Here is a 17,570-nt window from a genome sequence, read left to right as displayed (position 1 = left end):
GACAGTGTCAGTGACAAGGGTAGATGTCACAGTAATCAAGACTTTCCTAGTTTTGCCTGCCTTACATATTAAAGGGCATTTGTCCCAAAACTTATGAGCGTAGCCTTAATCACTTCATCAATTTAAAGGGGGGGGGACTGTCTTTGACAATTGAAATGTTGATTCCTGGCATCTGTTTGCTAAGGTAGTCCTTGAATCCTTTGGTAAAATGGAAATGATTAGTATAGGTCCTTCAAAAATATCTACAACAATTATGTGCCTGTATCCAAGAGTGGAGGAGTGTATTGATCTTTGGTCTCCCTGAGGACAGCCTTCTCACGGGAATACAGCTGTGTCTGGGAAACGTGTGCATCCAGTGTCCAATGAGCGTGACTGTTTGAGTCAGTGTTGAATTTCATGTGCATATTCCTTTACTTTTCAATTCAGATCTAACTGGCTCAAAAGCCCTGATGCTGATTCTGACCAGCTCTTCCGCATGGTCGCAGAGGTCTTCATCCTGTGGTGCAAATCTAACGTAAGGACACATGTGGGCCCTGGACGTAGAGATGGCTGTGAAAGGTACAGACCTGGGAGAACTGTCTTGTAATGTTTGTTTTTTTATCCCCCCCCTTAGAACTTCAAGAGGGAAGAGCAAAATTTTGTGATTCAGAATGAAATTAATAATTTGGCATTTTTAACTGGAGACAGCAAAAGCAAGATGTCAAAAGTAAGTCCTTAGAAATCGATTCCAAAGACTCTTCAACCTTGACCTAAGCTGTGTATATTTGATATGTGAAGGGATTCACTCTACCGTATTTAGGTCAAACCAACAGTCTCCACTGTTGTTTCTTTGAGAATGAACCGGAAGAAATAAGCATGGTCATCACATTTATGAATAAATACCTACTTCTATGTCCAAAAAGTTATGTTTCAAGACCTGCCTAAGGCATTCGGGAGGTCTCTAAAACAAGGCTACTGTTGGTACTTTTAAAATAGAGCTACTTCCTGTGTAGTGAAGTTGCAAAAATATAGGTGCCTAGAGTCACCTTCTGATTAGGAAATTACCTTGCTTTGAAGAGTTCATTAGCACATGCTCTTACAGTATACCTGTCGTCCTCCTATCTGGAACATCCAATAGCTGCTTTCTTTCAGCTGTGCTCTTAATGCCTTCTGTTTATTTTCCATATGAGTTGCATTCCGAAACCCAAACATTTCCCCATCTCTGTGCAGGAAATGTTTGAAAGAGGGCATACTGGACATCTGTCTGAAAAAAAAACTAACCTATAGGGAGGACTGTAGCAGGAATAGAGGAGAGGGAACTGGCCTCCCAGCTCCTTCTAGGCCAGCTCTGCACAGTGAGGCTTTGCTGATTTGATTGGAGAGAATTCTGAGACACACACCTTCAAGTGTACATACAAAAGCAAGGCTTACTTAAATGTGATGGTTTGTTACCTGCTGTTACGGCTTACCCTTGATTCTTTTCCCTTGAGAGGTATGCCTCAAAGAGGGCTGACTGTATATATGTCAAATATAAGTGACATGCCATCCCCGAGATGTGCATCTGTCTCCTTGCTTGTACCATGCTGCCTTTGAGGAACACAAAGGTGGATGCATGGGGACCCCTTAAAAGTGAAAATCAGTTCTGAAAAGATGACAGTCATGGGTTTGTAGTGAAATTCTTAGGGCAGCTTTCTAAATAACCATTTGGGGTGGAAGACCTTCGTATGTGGACCTGCAGACAAGGGCCTGGTATGACACCAAAGATCAACACTCCAATCTTCACAACGTGTGGCCAGCTCTAGTCAGCTCCGTCACTCTGAACGTTCCAGCCCTTCCATCCTTTAGCTGCGCTGACACCAATACTTCTTCCAGCACCCGACAATTGACTCCTGAGGTTTAGAATCTGATATGCACTGCTCTGTAAAGTTGGATAAACAAAATTGTGCACAGAAGACAGAGGCATAGGTAGACATGCTTCACCTCCTCATGCAGCCACAGAGAGAATTACAGATATTTCTCAAAACAAATAACAACCAGAACTGTCAGAAAACTGAGCTGTATGGAAGTCCAACAACCAAGGATTTAAAGAAGCCACATTCATCCAGATGGGTAGGAAGGATGGAGTCATGGAAACAGGTGGAGAGGTATGGAGATGTGGTGGTAGTGGAACAGGAGGTCCCACATTCATGTGTGGTGGGTAAAATCATGAGGGTTACCTTAGGAGTGAGCAATCTCAGCCCCAGGCCAGACCACACATCCTAGGATTCCAACACTGGGAAGGTAAATACCCATAACTCCTGGCTATAAAAAACAGTGGAGGGTGGGGTGGCAAAAGAAACTGGCAAATTTTCAGGAGAGTTTGTTTAGAGGGCCCACATAGACTTAGAGTGGACACAAACCCACCCACTCTGGGATTCACCACCAGGGCAACAACTGGAAGGGCAACAGTCACATATGCAAAGTGGGTCAAGTGACTAGAAATGAGGAGAGTGCCTGGCAAACGTCTAGGAGCCAGGCATTGGCATGGTCCCCTCCTCAAACCATCCCCCCACACGGAGCCACAAAAATGGTGAAGTGGGTTGCCCTGCCCTAGTGATTACCTAAGGCTCTGCCCCACACATTTACAGGTGCCTTTTACAAGGAGTCAAAGCAGCTCTACCCAATACGCAGAAACAAACACAGGGAGGTTGCCTAATTGAGGAGATATAGAAATATGGCCCAAAGGAAAGAACAGAACAAAACCCCAGGAAAAGAACTAAATAAAACAGAAATAACCGATCTGATGCAGAGTTCAAAACACCAGTGATTGGGATGCTCAAAGAACTCACTAAGTACAACAGAAACACAAGGGAAGAAATGAAGGTTACACTTACTGAAATAAAGAAAAATCTACAGGGAACCAACAATGGAGAGGATTAAGCTAAGATCAAACCAACAGTTTGGAACACAAAGAAGGAGATGGTATTCAATCAGAACAGCAGGAAGAAAAAAAGAATTTAAAAAAATGAGGAGAGGCTTAGGAACCTCTGAGACAACTTTAAATGTACCAACATCTGAATCATAGGGGTGCTAAAAGGAGAAGAGAAAACAAGAACTTGAAAATTTATCTGAAAGAGTAATGAAAGAAAATTTCCCTAATTTGGTGAAGGAGGTAGATATATAAGTCCAGGAAGCACAGAGAGTCCCAAACAAGTTGGACCCAAAGAAGACCACACCAAGACACATCATAATTAAAATGCCAAAGGTTAAAGATAAAGATAAAATCTGAAAAGCAGCAAGAGAAAAGCACCTAAAAGGAGTGTCAGCTGATTTCTCAAAAGAAACTTTGCAAGCAAGAAGGTACTGGTAAGAAGTAGTCAAAGTGATGAAAAGTAAGGACCTACAGCCAAGATTACTCGACCCAGCAAAGCTATCATTTAGAATGGAAGGGCAGATAAAGGGCTTTCCAGACAAGATAAAGCTAAAGGAGTTCATCCTCACCAAGCCCTTATTACAGGAAATGTTAAAGGGACTTTTTTAAGAAAAAGAAGATGAAAACTATGAATATTAAAAGGGCAACAAATTCACAACTATCAACAACTGAATCTAAAAAAAAACAAATTAAGCAAACAACCACAACAGGAACAGAATCATAGATATGGAGATCATTTGGAGGTTATCAGCTGGGAAGGGAAAGGGGAAGAATGAGGGAAAAGGTACAGGAATTAAGAAGCATAATTGGTAGGTACAAAACAGACAACAGGACGTCAAGAGTAGTATAGGAAATGGAGAAGACAAAGAACTCATATGCTCGACCATGAACATGAACTAAGGAGGAAAATTGCTGGAGGAAGAAGGAGTATTGGGTGGAGGTGGACATAAAGGGAAAAAGTGGGACAACTGTAATGACATAATGAATAAAATATATTTTTAAAGGAAAAAATAAAAATAAATAAAATTGTGCACCTACAAATGGAGTGATCAGGATTATATATTCACATTCAAGAGAAATCTTAGTTGCAAAGAAACCTTACTTATAGTGGATCCTTTTGAGCTTTGTGTAACTTTTGATTTTCCAAAATTATTTTGCATTCAACTTTTAGCAAACGCATCTGCTGCTCCTGTCAGGTATACAAGGTAGGATGGTTCAGACTCCAGATTCCTGGACATTTATCTCAAGCTCCCTCTGAAGGGTCTTCTTACAGCTCTCACAGGCTCTCCTTTGACCCTGCCCACCTAAATAAACCCCAGGGAAGACATCTCAACCCTTTGGTGATGAGTGGATGGATACTTAGGGTCCTTGGGTTTACACTTGGAAGGAGATGAGGTGACAAAGAATGATGTTTCAAAACTAACCTGCTAACAAACTAACCTGAAATAGTGTTCATTCACATTACTGAATGAGGAAAAGAGTATGTGTGCCTTGTCAGATAGTCATATTCAGAATCTTTGCATCTCCCCCATTGATAAGGTCAGTCTATATGAGCAGACACCTTTATTTTATTTCCATTGACATTGTATTCCAGTTTTTTCTGCGCCATGGGATAAAGTCAAAGTTATAGTGTAATGGATGTGAGGATACTCCCTTGATGTTAAATAATGCTCACCATGTTCTTCAGGGTAAAATATTCATACTGTTCCTGTTTCATCAGTTGAAACACAAAATGTAATAGTAAATAAGACTAGAGACTGAAAGAAAGCTTTCTTCCCCTTGGCCCAACAGTTGACTATAGAGGTATGGCCTTGTGTCATTCACTTACCTCATCTGGGCCCTGATTTACCAGTCTAGAGGGGTTGAACTCCCCCCAGCTCTACTAGGATGTTCTACTCAAAAGTCAGTTTCAGGCCCTGGCCAGGTAGCTCAGTTGGTAAGAGTATCATCCCAATACACCAAGGTTGCAATTTGATCTCTGGTCAGGGCACATATGAGAATCAACCAATGAATGCATAAATAAGTGGAGCAACAAATTTATCTATCTCTCTCTCTCCTCATCATCATATAAAACAAAAGTCAGTTTTAAATTGCATCTCTAACAAAAAATAATGTTACATAAATGCAATGCATTATTTCAGACAGAATAGCATGCTTCCAAAACCACAATTCATAGCTGTTTCTGCTGCTTTTTTTGGTTGTACAGTTATATACTGAGGAGCCACAGAGGGGGATAGTCTTTCTTATTATCAATTGAATTCTTATTGCCCTTGCCTCCATGAAATTAAAAATTCTCCCTACTACCTGATCTGAATGGTGACTAGTCACCTGTGCTTGCTTTTTTATCTCCACTCTTAATTGAATTCTGGTGTTCTATAAATGAAATTGGCCGCAGTGCACATGGCAGCCTTTGCAGAGGTGTGTGCACTGGAATGTGGCATGCCCGCACACACACCGTATTTGCCATTGCGAATGGAAAGGAAGCAGAAAAATTATGCAGTGGGCCACGCTGCTCATACTTGGTTAACTGAGGTCAGTTCAGACATGTGATGTTTCTGGAGGCTAAAGCAGAGTTTTTGGGGGGGTTTTTTTTGGACAGCTCATGTATTATTTTGTTTATGTAACACTGGTTTGCAAATATGTTAAGCTAAACATAAGTAAGCTGAGCAAGTGTTTTTTTGCTTTGTTTTGTTTTTAAACTTGTTTTCTGAAAAAATGGCAACAGCTTCATCGGAGGGCAATGGTAAGTTAGAACGCATTTGACCAGGATTATAAACAACGAAAGAGATGCGGTGCAGGAAATATTGGAGGGCCTCCTTGTTTAAGCTACTCCACCCCATGAGTGGTTTCAGTGTGGACAGGGAGCAGGTTAGGAGATGTCTTTGAGTTTTCTAAGGATATTCAGAATTACGTGTGTGAGTTTCTTCTTACTCCAGCATCCCCTATTGCATTCTCTCTCTCTCTCTCCCTCTCTCTCCCTCTCTCTCTCTCTCTCATTCCCTCCAGCCCTCCACCTTTTTTTTCATTTTTATTCCTTTTGATCTTGTACTTCTGTAGCTTAGTGCTGTTTCTCAATCTCCTTCGCCCTCTCTCCCTTTCCTTTCTCCCTCTCTCTGTCCTCTGTCGCTCCTCACTTCTTCATCCATTAAAAGTCTATGTTTTTTTCTGAAGTTCACATAAAAAGTCATCTGTTTAATCTTAAACTACTAGGGGAAATGAAACGATTATGAATGTACAGGAATTTATCAATATTTGTTCAGAAAATAAAAAACTTTAAGGCACCTCTTTAAAAAAGATTTTTCCAGTATTAGCAAAATGCATTCTATCAACTGGTCTTAGCAATATGTGGAAAAAAAGAATAACATTAGAATCTGTAGGGCATAGGAGCCTTTGACCTCAGGTATATTCAACCATCACAGCACAGGAAGGGAGGGGCTCCACCCTTCAGGCCCTGGGTGGCCCTGAACCACCTGAGAGATCCTAGAGTCCTTTCAGTTTAGCAAACTTTTTAGCATGAGCATACCTATCACCCCTTCACTTAGGTGTGCCCTCTCTCTTTTATTCTTTTTTTTTAATGTATTTTTCAATTATAGTTGACATAAAATATTATATTAGTTTCAGTATGCAGCATAGTAATTAGATTACATATTTCTATAAGCACAGGTCTGCTAGAGGTGATAATGTGGTGGGTGGAAGGAAGAAAGAAAATTGCCTTTGGTTAAATGACGGATTGTCTACAGCCCACCCGGTGAAAGGAGGGAGGATGGAGGGGAAAGACGTTAGATCTAAAGAGTTCATCTGAAGAACAAACACCTGGGTCTGAGTGTGACGCACTCTGGGAGGCTGATCTCTGAGATGACTTTGGCCCCCGGGTGCTGTGCTTGGCCTGGATGTAAGTCCTTGTGACCAAATTAATCTCCATCCTAACCTCCCCTTCACTCGATGTGCCTTGTTCAACCGGCTTCCAGAATGGTCGAGTTTCTGTTGTGTTGGCTGCGGAACTGGGGCTAAGAAGCTACGACTAACATGTGATACCTTATGCCTTGGGCCCCTGCTTTTACTGACTGACTCTTCTCCTTGTTTTTTTCTTTTGTCTTTCCACACAGGCCATGCAAGTAAAGGTACAGGTCAAATGCATGATGTGTCTTTTCTGTCCTAGTATTAGAGGTGCCGGGCTCTGGCCACCCTCTGCCCTGTGCTCACCATGGGGGTGGTACAGAATGGATTTTCTCACCTGGAGGCGCCCCAGGCCAGCTCCAGGGAAGACAGCTGCCTGTCAAAGAGTCAATCTAGGCCTTGGAATGGGGAAGCCGGGGAAGCCAGCCTAGCCTCGCCCTATCCGAGGTCTCCTTGCTGTCTCTGCTCCCTTCCCCAGCTGCCCTCTCTGAAGCTAGCACACTAACAGGAATACAGGGACACTGACAGGGCTCATGAACCTGGGGGACACTCCTCTGCTATGCCGTGCAGGGTCGGACTCCTGTTTGCCCTTCACACTGTACATTCCTGCCTCCTGTGTAAGGTTCCTGCGATTCAAAGAGAGTTTTCCAAGGGCTAGACTCCAGGATTGGAAATCAGCAGATAACCATGAGTTTTTGCACAAAATGTATGGTGGAATAAACCTTGAGATAGTTGCCCAGTGGCCCATACAGGTTATTACTTGGATATACTTCTCTCTCTCTCTATCAGTGTGTTTACTGCCACTGTCCCAGGCCCTCTGTGCTAAGGCATGGGGCAGAGGAAAGGGCTGTGCACGAGCCGGGTCACATGCAGTTTCCTTTTCACTCAGAGAGGGAAAATGGAGCCATGGACAGATAGCCTTGGGTCTAGATGTTGACTCAGATGCTTACTTGTTCTGTGACCCCGGAAAAATCGCTTAATTTTCCTGAGCATTGTGTTTTCATTTATAAAAATGACTCATTTCCATCTCAGAGTTTGGGGGAGCATTAGAAATGTTTTATTTTAGTTGCAGGCACATTGGAGTCACATCATATATGCAGCATTGGACCACTGGGATTGGCAAGATAAAATAGAGAACGAGCAAGAAATCAGTTAAATTGTGTATCAAATCCACATAGTTACATTTTGCATATTTACTGGATTGTAAAAAGCATATTACTAGTTGCCTTTTACATTTATATGATGTACAGAGTACTTCTTAGTTTATGAACTTTTGTACTTCTTAGTACATAAAACTGGGTCATATCTTTTTTGAATGGGCTGAAGCATTTTCAAGGGTAATTTAGACTACAAATGAGTTTTGCCTTAGCCACAGCCTTTAGAATTCTACCGCTGGGGGTAAAACAAGTAAGGAGCCTTGCAAGTACTCAGGAAATGAGTTAGCACTCTTATGGTCTTCGTGTGAACCAGCTTTCTGCTGTGTTCTGGAACCCAAGAAGACGCTGCCTCTTAGCCTCCTTTCTTACTCCCGCTCAGATTTCTCTCTGCCCCTCCCACTGCTGTCCTGGGTCTGACCTGCTGTTTTGGAGCACCGGGCACAGGGTGGCCCTGCAACCAGGAGAATTCTCAGTTAGTGTTTGCCCAGACTGGGTTGTGCCAGCCAGGGCTTTGCTGTGGTTTCTGTGCTATAACCACCAGGGTAAAAGAAATCATATCCATTTTAAAAGTATCTGTTAGTAATTAGGAACCTCTTTCACACTTTGGAAAGTAAAGAGATCATGCTAAGGCAGAGTTAATCCTGAGCCTCCTCTTCTCTCAGAAAGGCAATCCTTTCTAAAATGAGCTCTGCTCCAGCCCTGGGTTGTAGGTCTTAGACACCAGTTCCAGGGGCAGCATCTGGCCTCTGCCTACTCCCAGAGGCCTCTGGCTCATTGTAAAAATTGCAGTGCTGCCACCTCATCACTGCAGACATTCCACTGGCACCTCACGAAGCAGAGCTTCGGTGAGCAGCAGCTCACTCTCCTCGGTGGTCCCTGACCTGGCTACCTATCCTTCCACACTTCCAGAAGGTGCCCCATTAGCTGAGGCGAAGTCCTACAAGTGAGGTGCCACATGAAAAGCTTTGAAGCTTTTCACAAAAAGTCCGGTCACTGCAGTGTCTCGTCTCCTTGAACACTCACCACCACCACCACCATCATGCGTTGTAGAGCTGAGGGTTCTTGGGTGGTTGCCTCAGCGCAGTGCATTGGCCCCTTCTCTCAAGCCTGCTGCTTCACTGGATGAGCTCTCCCTGAGAGGGATGAGAAACTGAGCCAAAAGGGGTCGGACTCGGAGAGTTCTGGTCTCTCCTAACTCCGCCCCCCCACCGCCAGATCCCAAAGCAGGGATCTGTAGGGCTACTGGGGGATTTGCCTTTCCCTGGGGGAATTTGCACTGTCTGGAGGTAAAGGCTGAGAGGCTCTGTGGTGCTCCAAAACACCAGCTTCACCCTACAAAACAGAGAACCGTTCCGCGGTCGCCCCAGCATCAGCATTGTCCCTTCTTTCCCGGAGTCATTTTGCCAGTTTGCAAATCATTTTTTAAAAAGTCCAGTTCATTCAGTCCAGAAGTGAGTGAGCAAAGAGACTGGCGTTGTCCGTGGTGTGTGTGTCTGGTCATGTGGTTCCGTGAGCATGCGCAAAGGAGAGGGCTCTGGGATTTTTGTGGCCACCTGGTTGTCTTTGTTCAACACACTCCTTTTACTGTCCTTTGAGATGTACTGTTAGGCCCAACCTGTACTGATAGGGCCCCAAGGAGGCAGGCTGCCTCCCCGGTGAGGCAGTCCCCTCGAATCGCTGAGCCTCTCTGTTTGTGTCAACCTCGTCTCCTAGTCTGGAGGGCAGGACCAGGAGCGGAAGAAGACCAAGCGGAGGGGAGACTTGTATTCTGTCCAGACCTCCCTCATCGTGGCTGCGCTCAAGAAGATGCTGCCTATTGGTTTGAACATGTGCACCCCAGGCGATCAGGAGCTGATCTCCCTCGCAAAGTCACGATACAGCTTTGTAAGTTGCCCCCGATGCCAATTCAGCTGAGCACGTAGGACAGGCGGAGGTGATGGGTGCTCGGTCCGGTCCTCCTGGGGACGGAGGGTGGGAGAGGGATGAACAGAAACCAAGGTGCGCAGAGGCAACACACCCTCCTCTTGAAGCTGGTTTGGGAGTTAGCTTGTTTCCTTGGGAATAAGCCTCCGTGATTTCTCTTCTTTATTGTTCTTATAATAAAGTTCCCAGCCAAATTTCCTTTGGCTGTCCACACATCCCTGCACCCTACTCTACATTTCTGTAGTGACCTCTAGGGATAAAATTTAATTTTTCTTTCCACAGAGAGACACAGACGAAGAAGTGAAGGAACACCTGCGGAACAACTTGCACTTGCAGGAAAAGGTGATGTCGCAGGAAGACAATGAGAACTCACACTGGCTTCTTTCTGGCCGCAGGAGGCCATCCTCCCACTTAATTTACTCACGGTGTTCTAAAACAGTCTCAGAGTACTTGTGTTAAATTGGTAGGGCTAGCTCTCTGCCCCTAATCTTTGTTTTTCTAGCTCTTAGTTTTTGTTCTTAGCAGGTACAAAGAGGATGCAGAGGCATCCTGTCAAACCTGCCTTCCCCCTTCCCCCTGTGCAAAGGAACAGGAATGTCCAGCCCCAGCAGGGGTCAGATCAGGCTCAGAATTTCCCGTGGTGATAAAGTGAACAGTGAAGCCGGAGGCCTGGGGGTAGCCTTGGCACCTCCTGCTCCAGAGAGTTCAAACCACAACAATTTTGTATCTGAGTTGGTATGATCAAAAATGAGACAAATTTTGATTTTAAAGGCTATTTGATATTTTTCCAGAACTGTGATTCTGAACAGCTCTTTCCTCAGATACATTATTCCCTAAGAGGGAGGACTAGGCTGACGCAAATAGCCTCTTCTTCTCACCCCAAACATACAGGAATGATAGAAAAAATAAAAGGCAGTAAAGCCAGAAAAGGCAGTAAAAAGAAATCCCAAGCCGGGGGGTGGGGGTGGCGGGGAGACACACTAAATCATAGTACTGAGAAGTTGATGCAGTTGGGAAAACCTGTAGAGTTCTCTGTACCAGATACGTATTTTAGGGGCTGAGTTTCTGATAACATTAAAGGGAGACAGCTATGGGACCTAATTACTCATATTGTGCATAAATTCAGAGCAAGAAACTTACACAAAATTAGCCTTAAACCAGTGAAACATGTGAATCTCCTGAAACCACTTGGAGAGTCTCCACTCCCTAGAATATGGGCTGAGATGCCAATAAATAGATTCCTCCTGAAGACAAATTCACATTTAAAAAGTACAAGGTATGAGAGGAAATCCATCACTATTAGACAGCCAGAAAATACAACAAAGAGAATAATGCAAGCCTAAGGGACTGCAGAAAGGAATTTAAAATAAGTATGGTTAAAATATTTAAAGAGATAAAGGTAGCAATAGAATCCATAAATCAAGACTTAAACATTATATTTCATTAAAGAAGGGAAAAGAAGATGTTATTGAAAAAGCCCTCACAGTGATTACAAAAATTAAAAAATAGTCATTGAAATTAAAAATCCAATTTACGCATTAAAAAAACAGGTTGGACATAGCTGAAAAGAGAATTTATGAATTGGAAGATTGCTCTAAGGAATTAGAATGCAGCACAGAGAAAGAAAGGGATAGACAATGTGACAGAAAAGTTAAGGGACATTTGGGCTAGAGTGAGAAATTCCTGCATAGCATCTACAGTATTCCAGGAGAAGAAAATAGAGAAAATAAGTGAGAGGCAGTGACAGAAAGAATATAGTGTTGGTAACTATGGGCCCCTGCTAGGAGTGAAAGGCTGTTTCAGTACAGAAGGCATTGGAGATGGCTCCTGTGTGCTTCAATTATCAGTCTGATGACCCAGCTGTAAAGTGGCAACTGAACCTCTACAAGGATGTTTTGAAGAGTGAAGAACCTTCTGATCCAGAAAAGACGGTGGAGCGTGTGCAAAGAATTTCAGCAGCTGTCTTCCACCTGGAACAGGTAAGGAGCATCTGCCCTGAGTACTGAGGAAGAGAGACTGTCTTGGAGAATACAAAGCTCCTGTCTTCACTCAGTTCTTAGTAAGGGTGCCCTTTTTAGACAGAAAACAAGAAGCAAGGATCATCCCAGCTCACACCCTTGTGTCACCTTTGTAGCAAAATCTTCAATTCTTTCCCCTCCCAGTGTTTTACAAATTTTTGCCATTAGCTCAGATGACCTGTTGACATCCCCTCCCGCTTTGTAAGGTTTCTGTTAAGCAATAAACAGCCAAACACAATTGAGAGAAAAAAGCAAACCTAAAACCTCCACAAACTGAACCATCTACTAATGGGTGCATTTTGCTGACTAGTTTAGAAATCAAAATTCTTGCAGGGGTAGAAGTCTGGGCTGCAGGCGACCACCTTCTGCCACCCTCTCAGCCTGTGCTCCCCTCCCCGTGTAATCTCTTCTCAGGTGGAGCAGCCTTTGAGGTCCAAGAAGGCAGTCTGGCACAAACTGCTGTCTAAGCAGCGGAAACGGGCAGTGGTGGCCTGTTTCAGGATGGCCCCTCTCTACAACCTGCCCAGGCAAGTATTCTGTCATTTTTTCTCTGGATGGTGAGCCAGTGATGGGAATTAAGGTATCCTCCCAAGGCTGTGCTCTCTTCTGGCCCCAACTCTCATGACCCAAGAGGTAAAAATTGGAGTCCTTCACCCACAGAGCCATTACAGGCCGCCTATAGTAAAATGGCCTGCTGAGGCAATCCAGGTAAGCATAAAAACTGAAGCCAGGTGAGATTCCATAGTAGCCCATGCCTCCCTCAGCTCACTGTTCTGTACAGTGAAGTCAGCCACATACGCACATGGTCGGTCTCTAGATTTACCTACGTGGGATTCTTTGTGAGGTTGTAAAGGCACCCTGGAAAAAAGGAACTGTTTCCTCAGCTACTTAACTCTAAATTCCATCAACAGATCAAACAATACTTCTCTGCTCAGGCACGCTGATGAGAGTTACTATGCCTCCTCAGCAGGTACAGAAATGTAGCTTGAGAATCCTTTGCACTGTGTAATTGCCTTCAAGATGAAGAAAGGACACTGTCCCAAGAGGCTAGTCACAGACATGATGCCTTTGTCTGGGTGTTTAGTCTGTATTCTGAAGTCCAACACACGCGAGGGCTTTTCTGGAATGTGTGTGAACACATGTGCTGGCTCTCAGCGCAGATCAGGCCAGCACTGAGCACTGAGACTGTCAACAGCGGTATGGCAGCAGTCCATCCTCCTGTAACTTCAGAATTGGTGAGGTCAGGTCCACAATTAATAAACAAAGTGGTAAATGAGTATCTGCCTCTGCTTCATCAACTTCCAAATCAATAGAAACATCCTTACTTGGTTAGGAAAAATAAACTCACTTGGACAAGAACATTCTGAATCACATGAAAATAAATGTAGGTTTTTTGTTGTTTGGAATGTCAGTGCAAGGACCATTCCTATGCTTGACATTTTGCTTTCATCAAATTGTGCACCTTGGCCATCATTTGTCCAGAGTGTCCTGTGACCCTGTCCGGAGCGAACTAGCCATCTGAGCTTCCCTAGTTAGGAGCTTTGGAAATGGTGGAGAATCATGTCCTCTGAGACACACACATGCTTCTCTTGAGAAAACAGACTCGTGCCTTTGGAAGGGGATCAGGCACCGCAGAATCAGGCCAAATTCATTAATAAAAAGCTGAAAATTTAAGTCAAGCTGTCATGGGCACGAAGGCTGCTGAAGTTCTGGCCAAAAAGAAAAAAAGTGAAATTCATAGCCCAGTAGAAAGAGCAAAAATGCATAGGGTTTCTATCTGTCTTCCAGACGAGACGAAACATCAGAAGGCATTCACGCTCCCCTCTGGTGGAGCTTCATGCCTCATGCTGTACTGATTGGGCCTCCAGGAGTGCTCCGCTCTAAGTGCATGTCTCCACCAGCTAGGCAGAAATTCCATCTCTTAAAAACAAGCCTTATTTTTCTTCCTAAATCCGCTGAAAATGTTAGTACCACCCTTTCATATTTTGATTGCTCCCTCAGCAATTCTACCCTTCTGTCAGTAATAGTAAGTTCAGGGATTCACTATGTCCTTGATGAAATGTGGTCATCCCCTAACCCAGTTGTTTTGGGGGGTTGCCCTGGATTTCCTGCTGGCATGGAGGACAGTAAGGAGGCGTCGTAACAGCAACAGCAGAAACTGTCTAAGGAGCTGATGGTGGAGACCACATCACTTTACCATGCTGTGATCATGTAAACTGCATGGAATCTTCCAAACTGAAGGGCTAAAGGGATTGATTTTATTGTGTGGAAACTGTTTCTCTGATGTTAGTTTTTAAAAGAAAACCTGTATGCTTTTCCCCAGACACAAAAATAACAATTTCTTCCTGATCACCTTTCAACGGGTTTGGCTGGAAAAGGTTAATGAAAAAACTCAGTATGACAGGCTTATACCCATTTTAATGGTAATGTAACCTGTGGAGGGACCTGCTCATTCTCTGCACACTCCTCCTTTCTTGACCATGATTTAACATTACCATAAAGACATAAATTTGTACAATTTTTTAAAAACAACTCTGATTGGTCAGATTTTAAAGAAAGACAGAAAGGGCTGTGTTCTGCCAGAAGCAATGACCAGGTCTTGATGACTCTGGCCTTGACCGTCTTCTTTTTCTCTCCTTCCTCCTCACTACTCTCTTCACATTGGGTAACCAATTAACTGCTGCTCCCTGGCTAGGATTCCCAGAAGTCAATCGGCTTCTGGGGAGCCGGTGGCTGTGCCAGTTAGTCAGTGTTTTCAGGCCCCAGGGCCTCAGCTGGAGTCCCTGAGGCAGCAGGAGTTATGCTAATGAGCACAGCTCGCCCAAGCCTTCCTAAGACTTGACTTCCGAAGTACAAACAGGAGCACCTTGCAGCTGTGATTCCTTGGAGGCTCGGTAAAGAAGCCGAGCTTGGCTGTTTTCAGTATATCTGAGACTAACTCACTCACCACCGGCATGATTTGGACTGGATTACCTGGAGATGTGATCTGCAAAGAGGAATAGTCAAATTGCCGTATTAAACAAATACCTCTGGACCGTGTCTTGGACTAATGAATTATTTTTCATTAGAGGGGAAGTGTGATAAGGACCCCATAAGACCAGAGTAGGATTGTGGTTACCTCCAGATCTTCCTCTCACCTTTGTTAGTCATGCAGAAGGTGACCCAGACATTCAGGAAGCACTATGTTAGAGGCTTCCGGTTTTTTGAAATAAGTGCTTATAGTGTGCTAGAGGCTACCCTGACCAATCAGAAGATAAGAATTGTACAAAAATCTGTTCTGCTTACTAACGTTAACCACCCCCAAACTAAAATAAGGTGTCCCGTGGATCCCTCTTGACCTCACTCTCACCCCTTCCGCTCAGGCACCGCTCTATTAACCTCTTCCTCCATGGCTATCAGAGATTTTGGATAGAAACAGAGGAATGTTCCTTTGAAGAGAGACTAGTACAGGATTTGGCTGTAAGTACAGACTCAACTGGGAGCAGATATGAGTGTGAATGAATTTGACTTTTGTATTCATGTGTGTGCATTATAACAGTTAAAGATTCACAAAAATTGAGTGTGTAAATTTGAAAGAAACTAACAGTATAAATTATCGGGGGAAGCCCTGCTAATGGTTGTTAAGAGCCAAAGGATGAATTTCACTTGGAGGTGCTAGTAACTGTTATCATCCTCATCATCATTATTAACAACTAATATTTCTTGGGATGCACAGCCGCACGGTGGAAAGTTGATGCTGTTAAGTTTTGAGCACCAGTGCTTGCAGGAGGCCACCCCACCCTGGTCTAGGCCCTGCAGTTGTGGTCACAGCTCAGCTTTAGGAAAGGCACATCTAAGTCCCCTTCCTGCATCTCACATTTCTGTATTTGGCCCTCAGAAAATTTGTCATGCCCCATTTCTCTCTAATGGACTTCATGCTGAAAACACCTTACGATTGCATGCAAGGGGAGAAAGCTGGTGGTAGCAGACCATAGAGCTTCATCCCAGCTCAGGAAGAAAACCAACCCTTCTATCCTCTGGCCAACCCATGGTTAATGTTTGTGTGTTTGTTTGTTTTTTTGTTTGCTTTTCTTTATTTCTGTTTCTCATTTTTCTCTTGTCCATTAGTCTTGCCCTGTGTTTCCCATATTCACCATTTCTCACATGTCTTTCTCTTTTTATCTTTCCCTATCTCCCTCTGTTTCTCTTCCTCTGCTTATCTCTTTTTCCCCTTTCTCCCCTACTTTTCCTCCATTTGTCTTTATGGCCTTCATTGTTTTTAGTGAGTGCCTGTCAGGGAGAAAGACAGTTTCTTGGTTTTCCCAGTCTCTTGATTAGTATGACCTTGATAATGAGTGTTGTTTCAGCCATCCACTTCTTAGGAACCATTCCCACAACCTGTGCACTTCTCACCACTTTACTGGGTATGGCGCACCCTGCTGGCTGTGCTAGAAAGCTCACTTTACCTCTGGCACCAGCTGCTATCTCCCTTTCTGTAAAAGGAGATCGAGAAAAGATTCAGTAAGAGGAGAAACAGTAAGGCTTGCAACTCCAGGTGTCATCTCTCAGGAACAACAAGATTTTTAGAGTCAGGAGTGAGATTAAAAAAGAGAAATGTTTATCTGGGTTCAGTCTAGAACAATATTAGCCCCCCAAAGGCCCCGGTGCTTTGTAACTCTTGCCCCATCCCTATCTCCAGCCCAGTTCTCCAAGAGAAGTGCCAGGTGTGGGCCGAGAGACCCTGCCTTTCGGGTGACTCTCCAGGGCTTCCCTCCTGAACGCGGGTGCCCAGAGCTTGCATGAGAGTTCTGCTGATTGGGGTCTGGAGCTCCTCCCCTGTGGGCAGGCTTTGGCTTTACCTTTCATTTTGTTTTACCCCAAAATTGGAATGTTTCTTTGATTGGCTGAAAAAAATAGATACATTCACATGCCAAACCTCGCATCCTTAGGGCTTCGGTCCTGAAATAAATATGTAAGTGATAAAGAACTAAGTGATTTCTCTTTGTGCTTTCGGTCCGATGCACTCTGTGCCTTGCGCTTTACCTTCTCTGTTCGCATGCAGTTGTGTGGCACGTGCTGAAACCCATGCCTAAAACCTGTCTGCATTGGTTTGTGTAGCAGTCTCCCAAGGCGGAGGAGCAGGAGGAGGAGGAGACGGAAAGGCACCCAGACCCACTTCATCAGATCATTCTCCATTTTAGCCGCAATGCTCTCACCGAGAGGAGGTCAGCCAAGTCAGAGCATCCTGTTTCTCTGGGCCCCGGGTGTGGTTGTGTCCCTGGGGCAGGGCCTGCAGAGGGGAGGCCAGATCAGAGCAGCCCTCCTCGCAGCCCTAACGTTGACCATCAAGAAGCATTGAGGGAAACTCCATAAGCCACAGTCCTCTCATCACAACACCAGACTCTGGGTCTGTAGATTAAGCAGCCAGAAACTGTAACCTTCATCCCTGAATTACCCATCAAGCCAATGCTAATTCAGATGTTCAGGGTGGTTTCTAAGAATCAGGGTGTGGGGTAGGGGTTTTCTAATTAATTCACTAGTACCTATCATTGAAGCTTTATGTGGCTCTCAGTCTTGTCTGCTGGGCCTTGGAGGCCACCTGCTAAATAATTCCTTTATGCTTTCCAGCAAACTGGAAGATGACCCTTTGTACACCTCCTATTCCAGCATGATGGCCAAGGTATGCCCGGGTTTCCTGCCTTTTGT

At 44.3% G+C, this 17,570-nt stretch overlaps 1 protein-coding gene across 1 annotated transcript in view; it reads left to right on the top strand.

Annotated features, from left to right (window-relative positions):
• The window catches only part of RYR3 (ryanodine receptor 3), a 504,534-nt gene that overhangs the window by 447,754 nt on the left and 39,210 nt on the right, over window positions 1-17,570 (top strand). Inside the window, exons 69-77 of the mRNA XM_045822230.1 lie at window positions 427-514; window positions 614-706; window positions 9,658-9,828; window positions 10,150-10,209; window positions 11,715-11,846; window positions 12,300-12,412; window positions 15,248-15,344; window positions 16,983-17,089; window positions 17,493-17,544. Of these exons, the coding sequence (XP_045678186.1) occupies window positions 427-514; window positions 614-706; window positions 9,658-9,828; window positions 10,150-10,209; window positions 11,715-11,846; window positions 12,300-12,412; window positions 15,248-15,344; window positions 16,983-17,089; window positions 17,493-17,544 (913 nt within the window). The remainder of the gene's footprint in view (window positions 1-426; window positions 515-613; window positions 707-9,657; window positions 9,829-10,149; window positions 10,210-11,714; window positions 11,847-12,299; window positions 12,413-15,247; window positions 15,345-16,982; window positions 17,090-17,492; window positions 17,545-17,570) is intronic.

This window comes from Phyllostomus hastatus, unplaced genomic scaffold, assembly GCF_019186645.2.
Source record: "Phyllostomus hastatus isolate PE091 unplaced genomic scaffold, TTU_PhHast_1.1 phas_scaffold_501, whole genome shotgun sequence".
NCBI classification, from domain to species: Eukaryota; Metazoa; Chordata; class Mammalia; order Chiroptera; family Phyllostomidae; genus Phyllostomus; species Phyllostomus hastatus.
The sequence above is the reverse complement of the archived record's forward strand: the minus strand, read 5'-3'. Positions and strand labels throughout refer to the sequence as shown.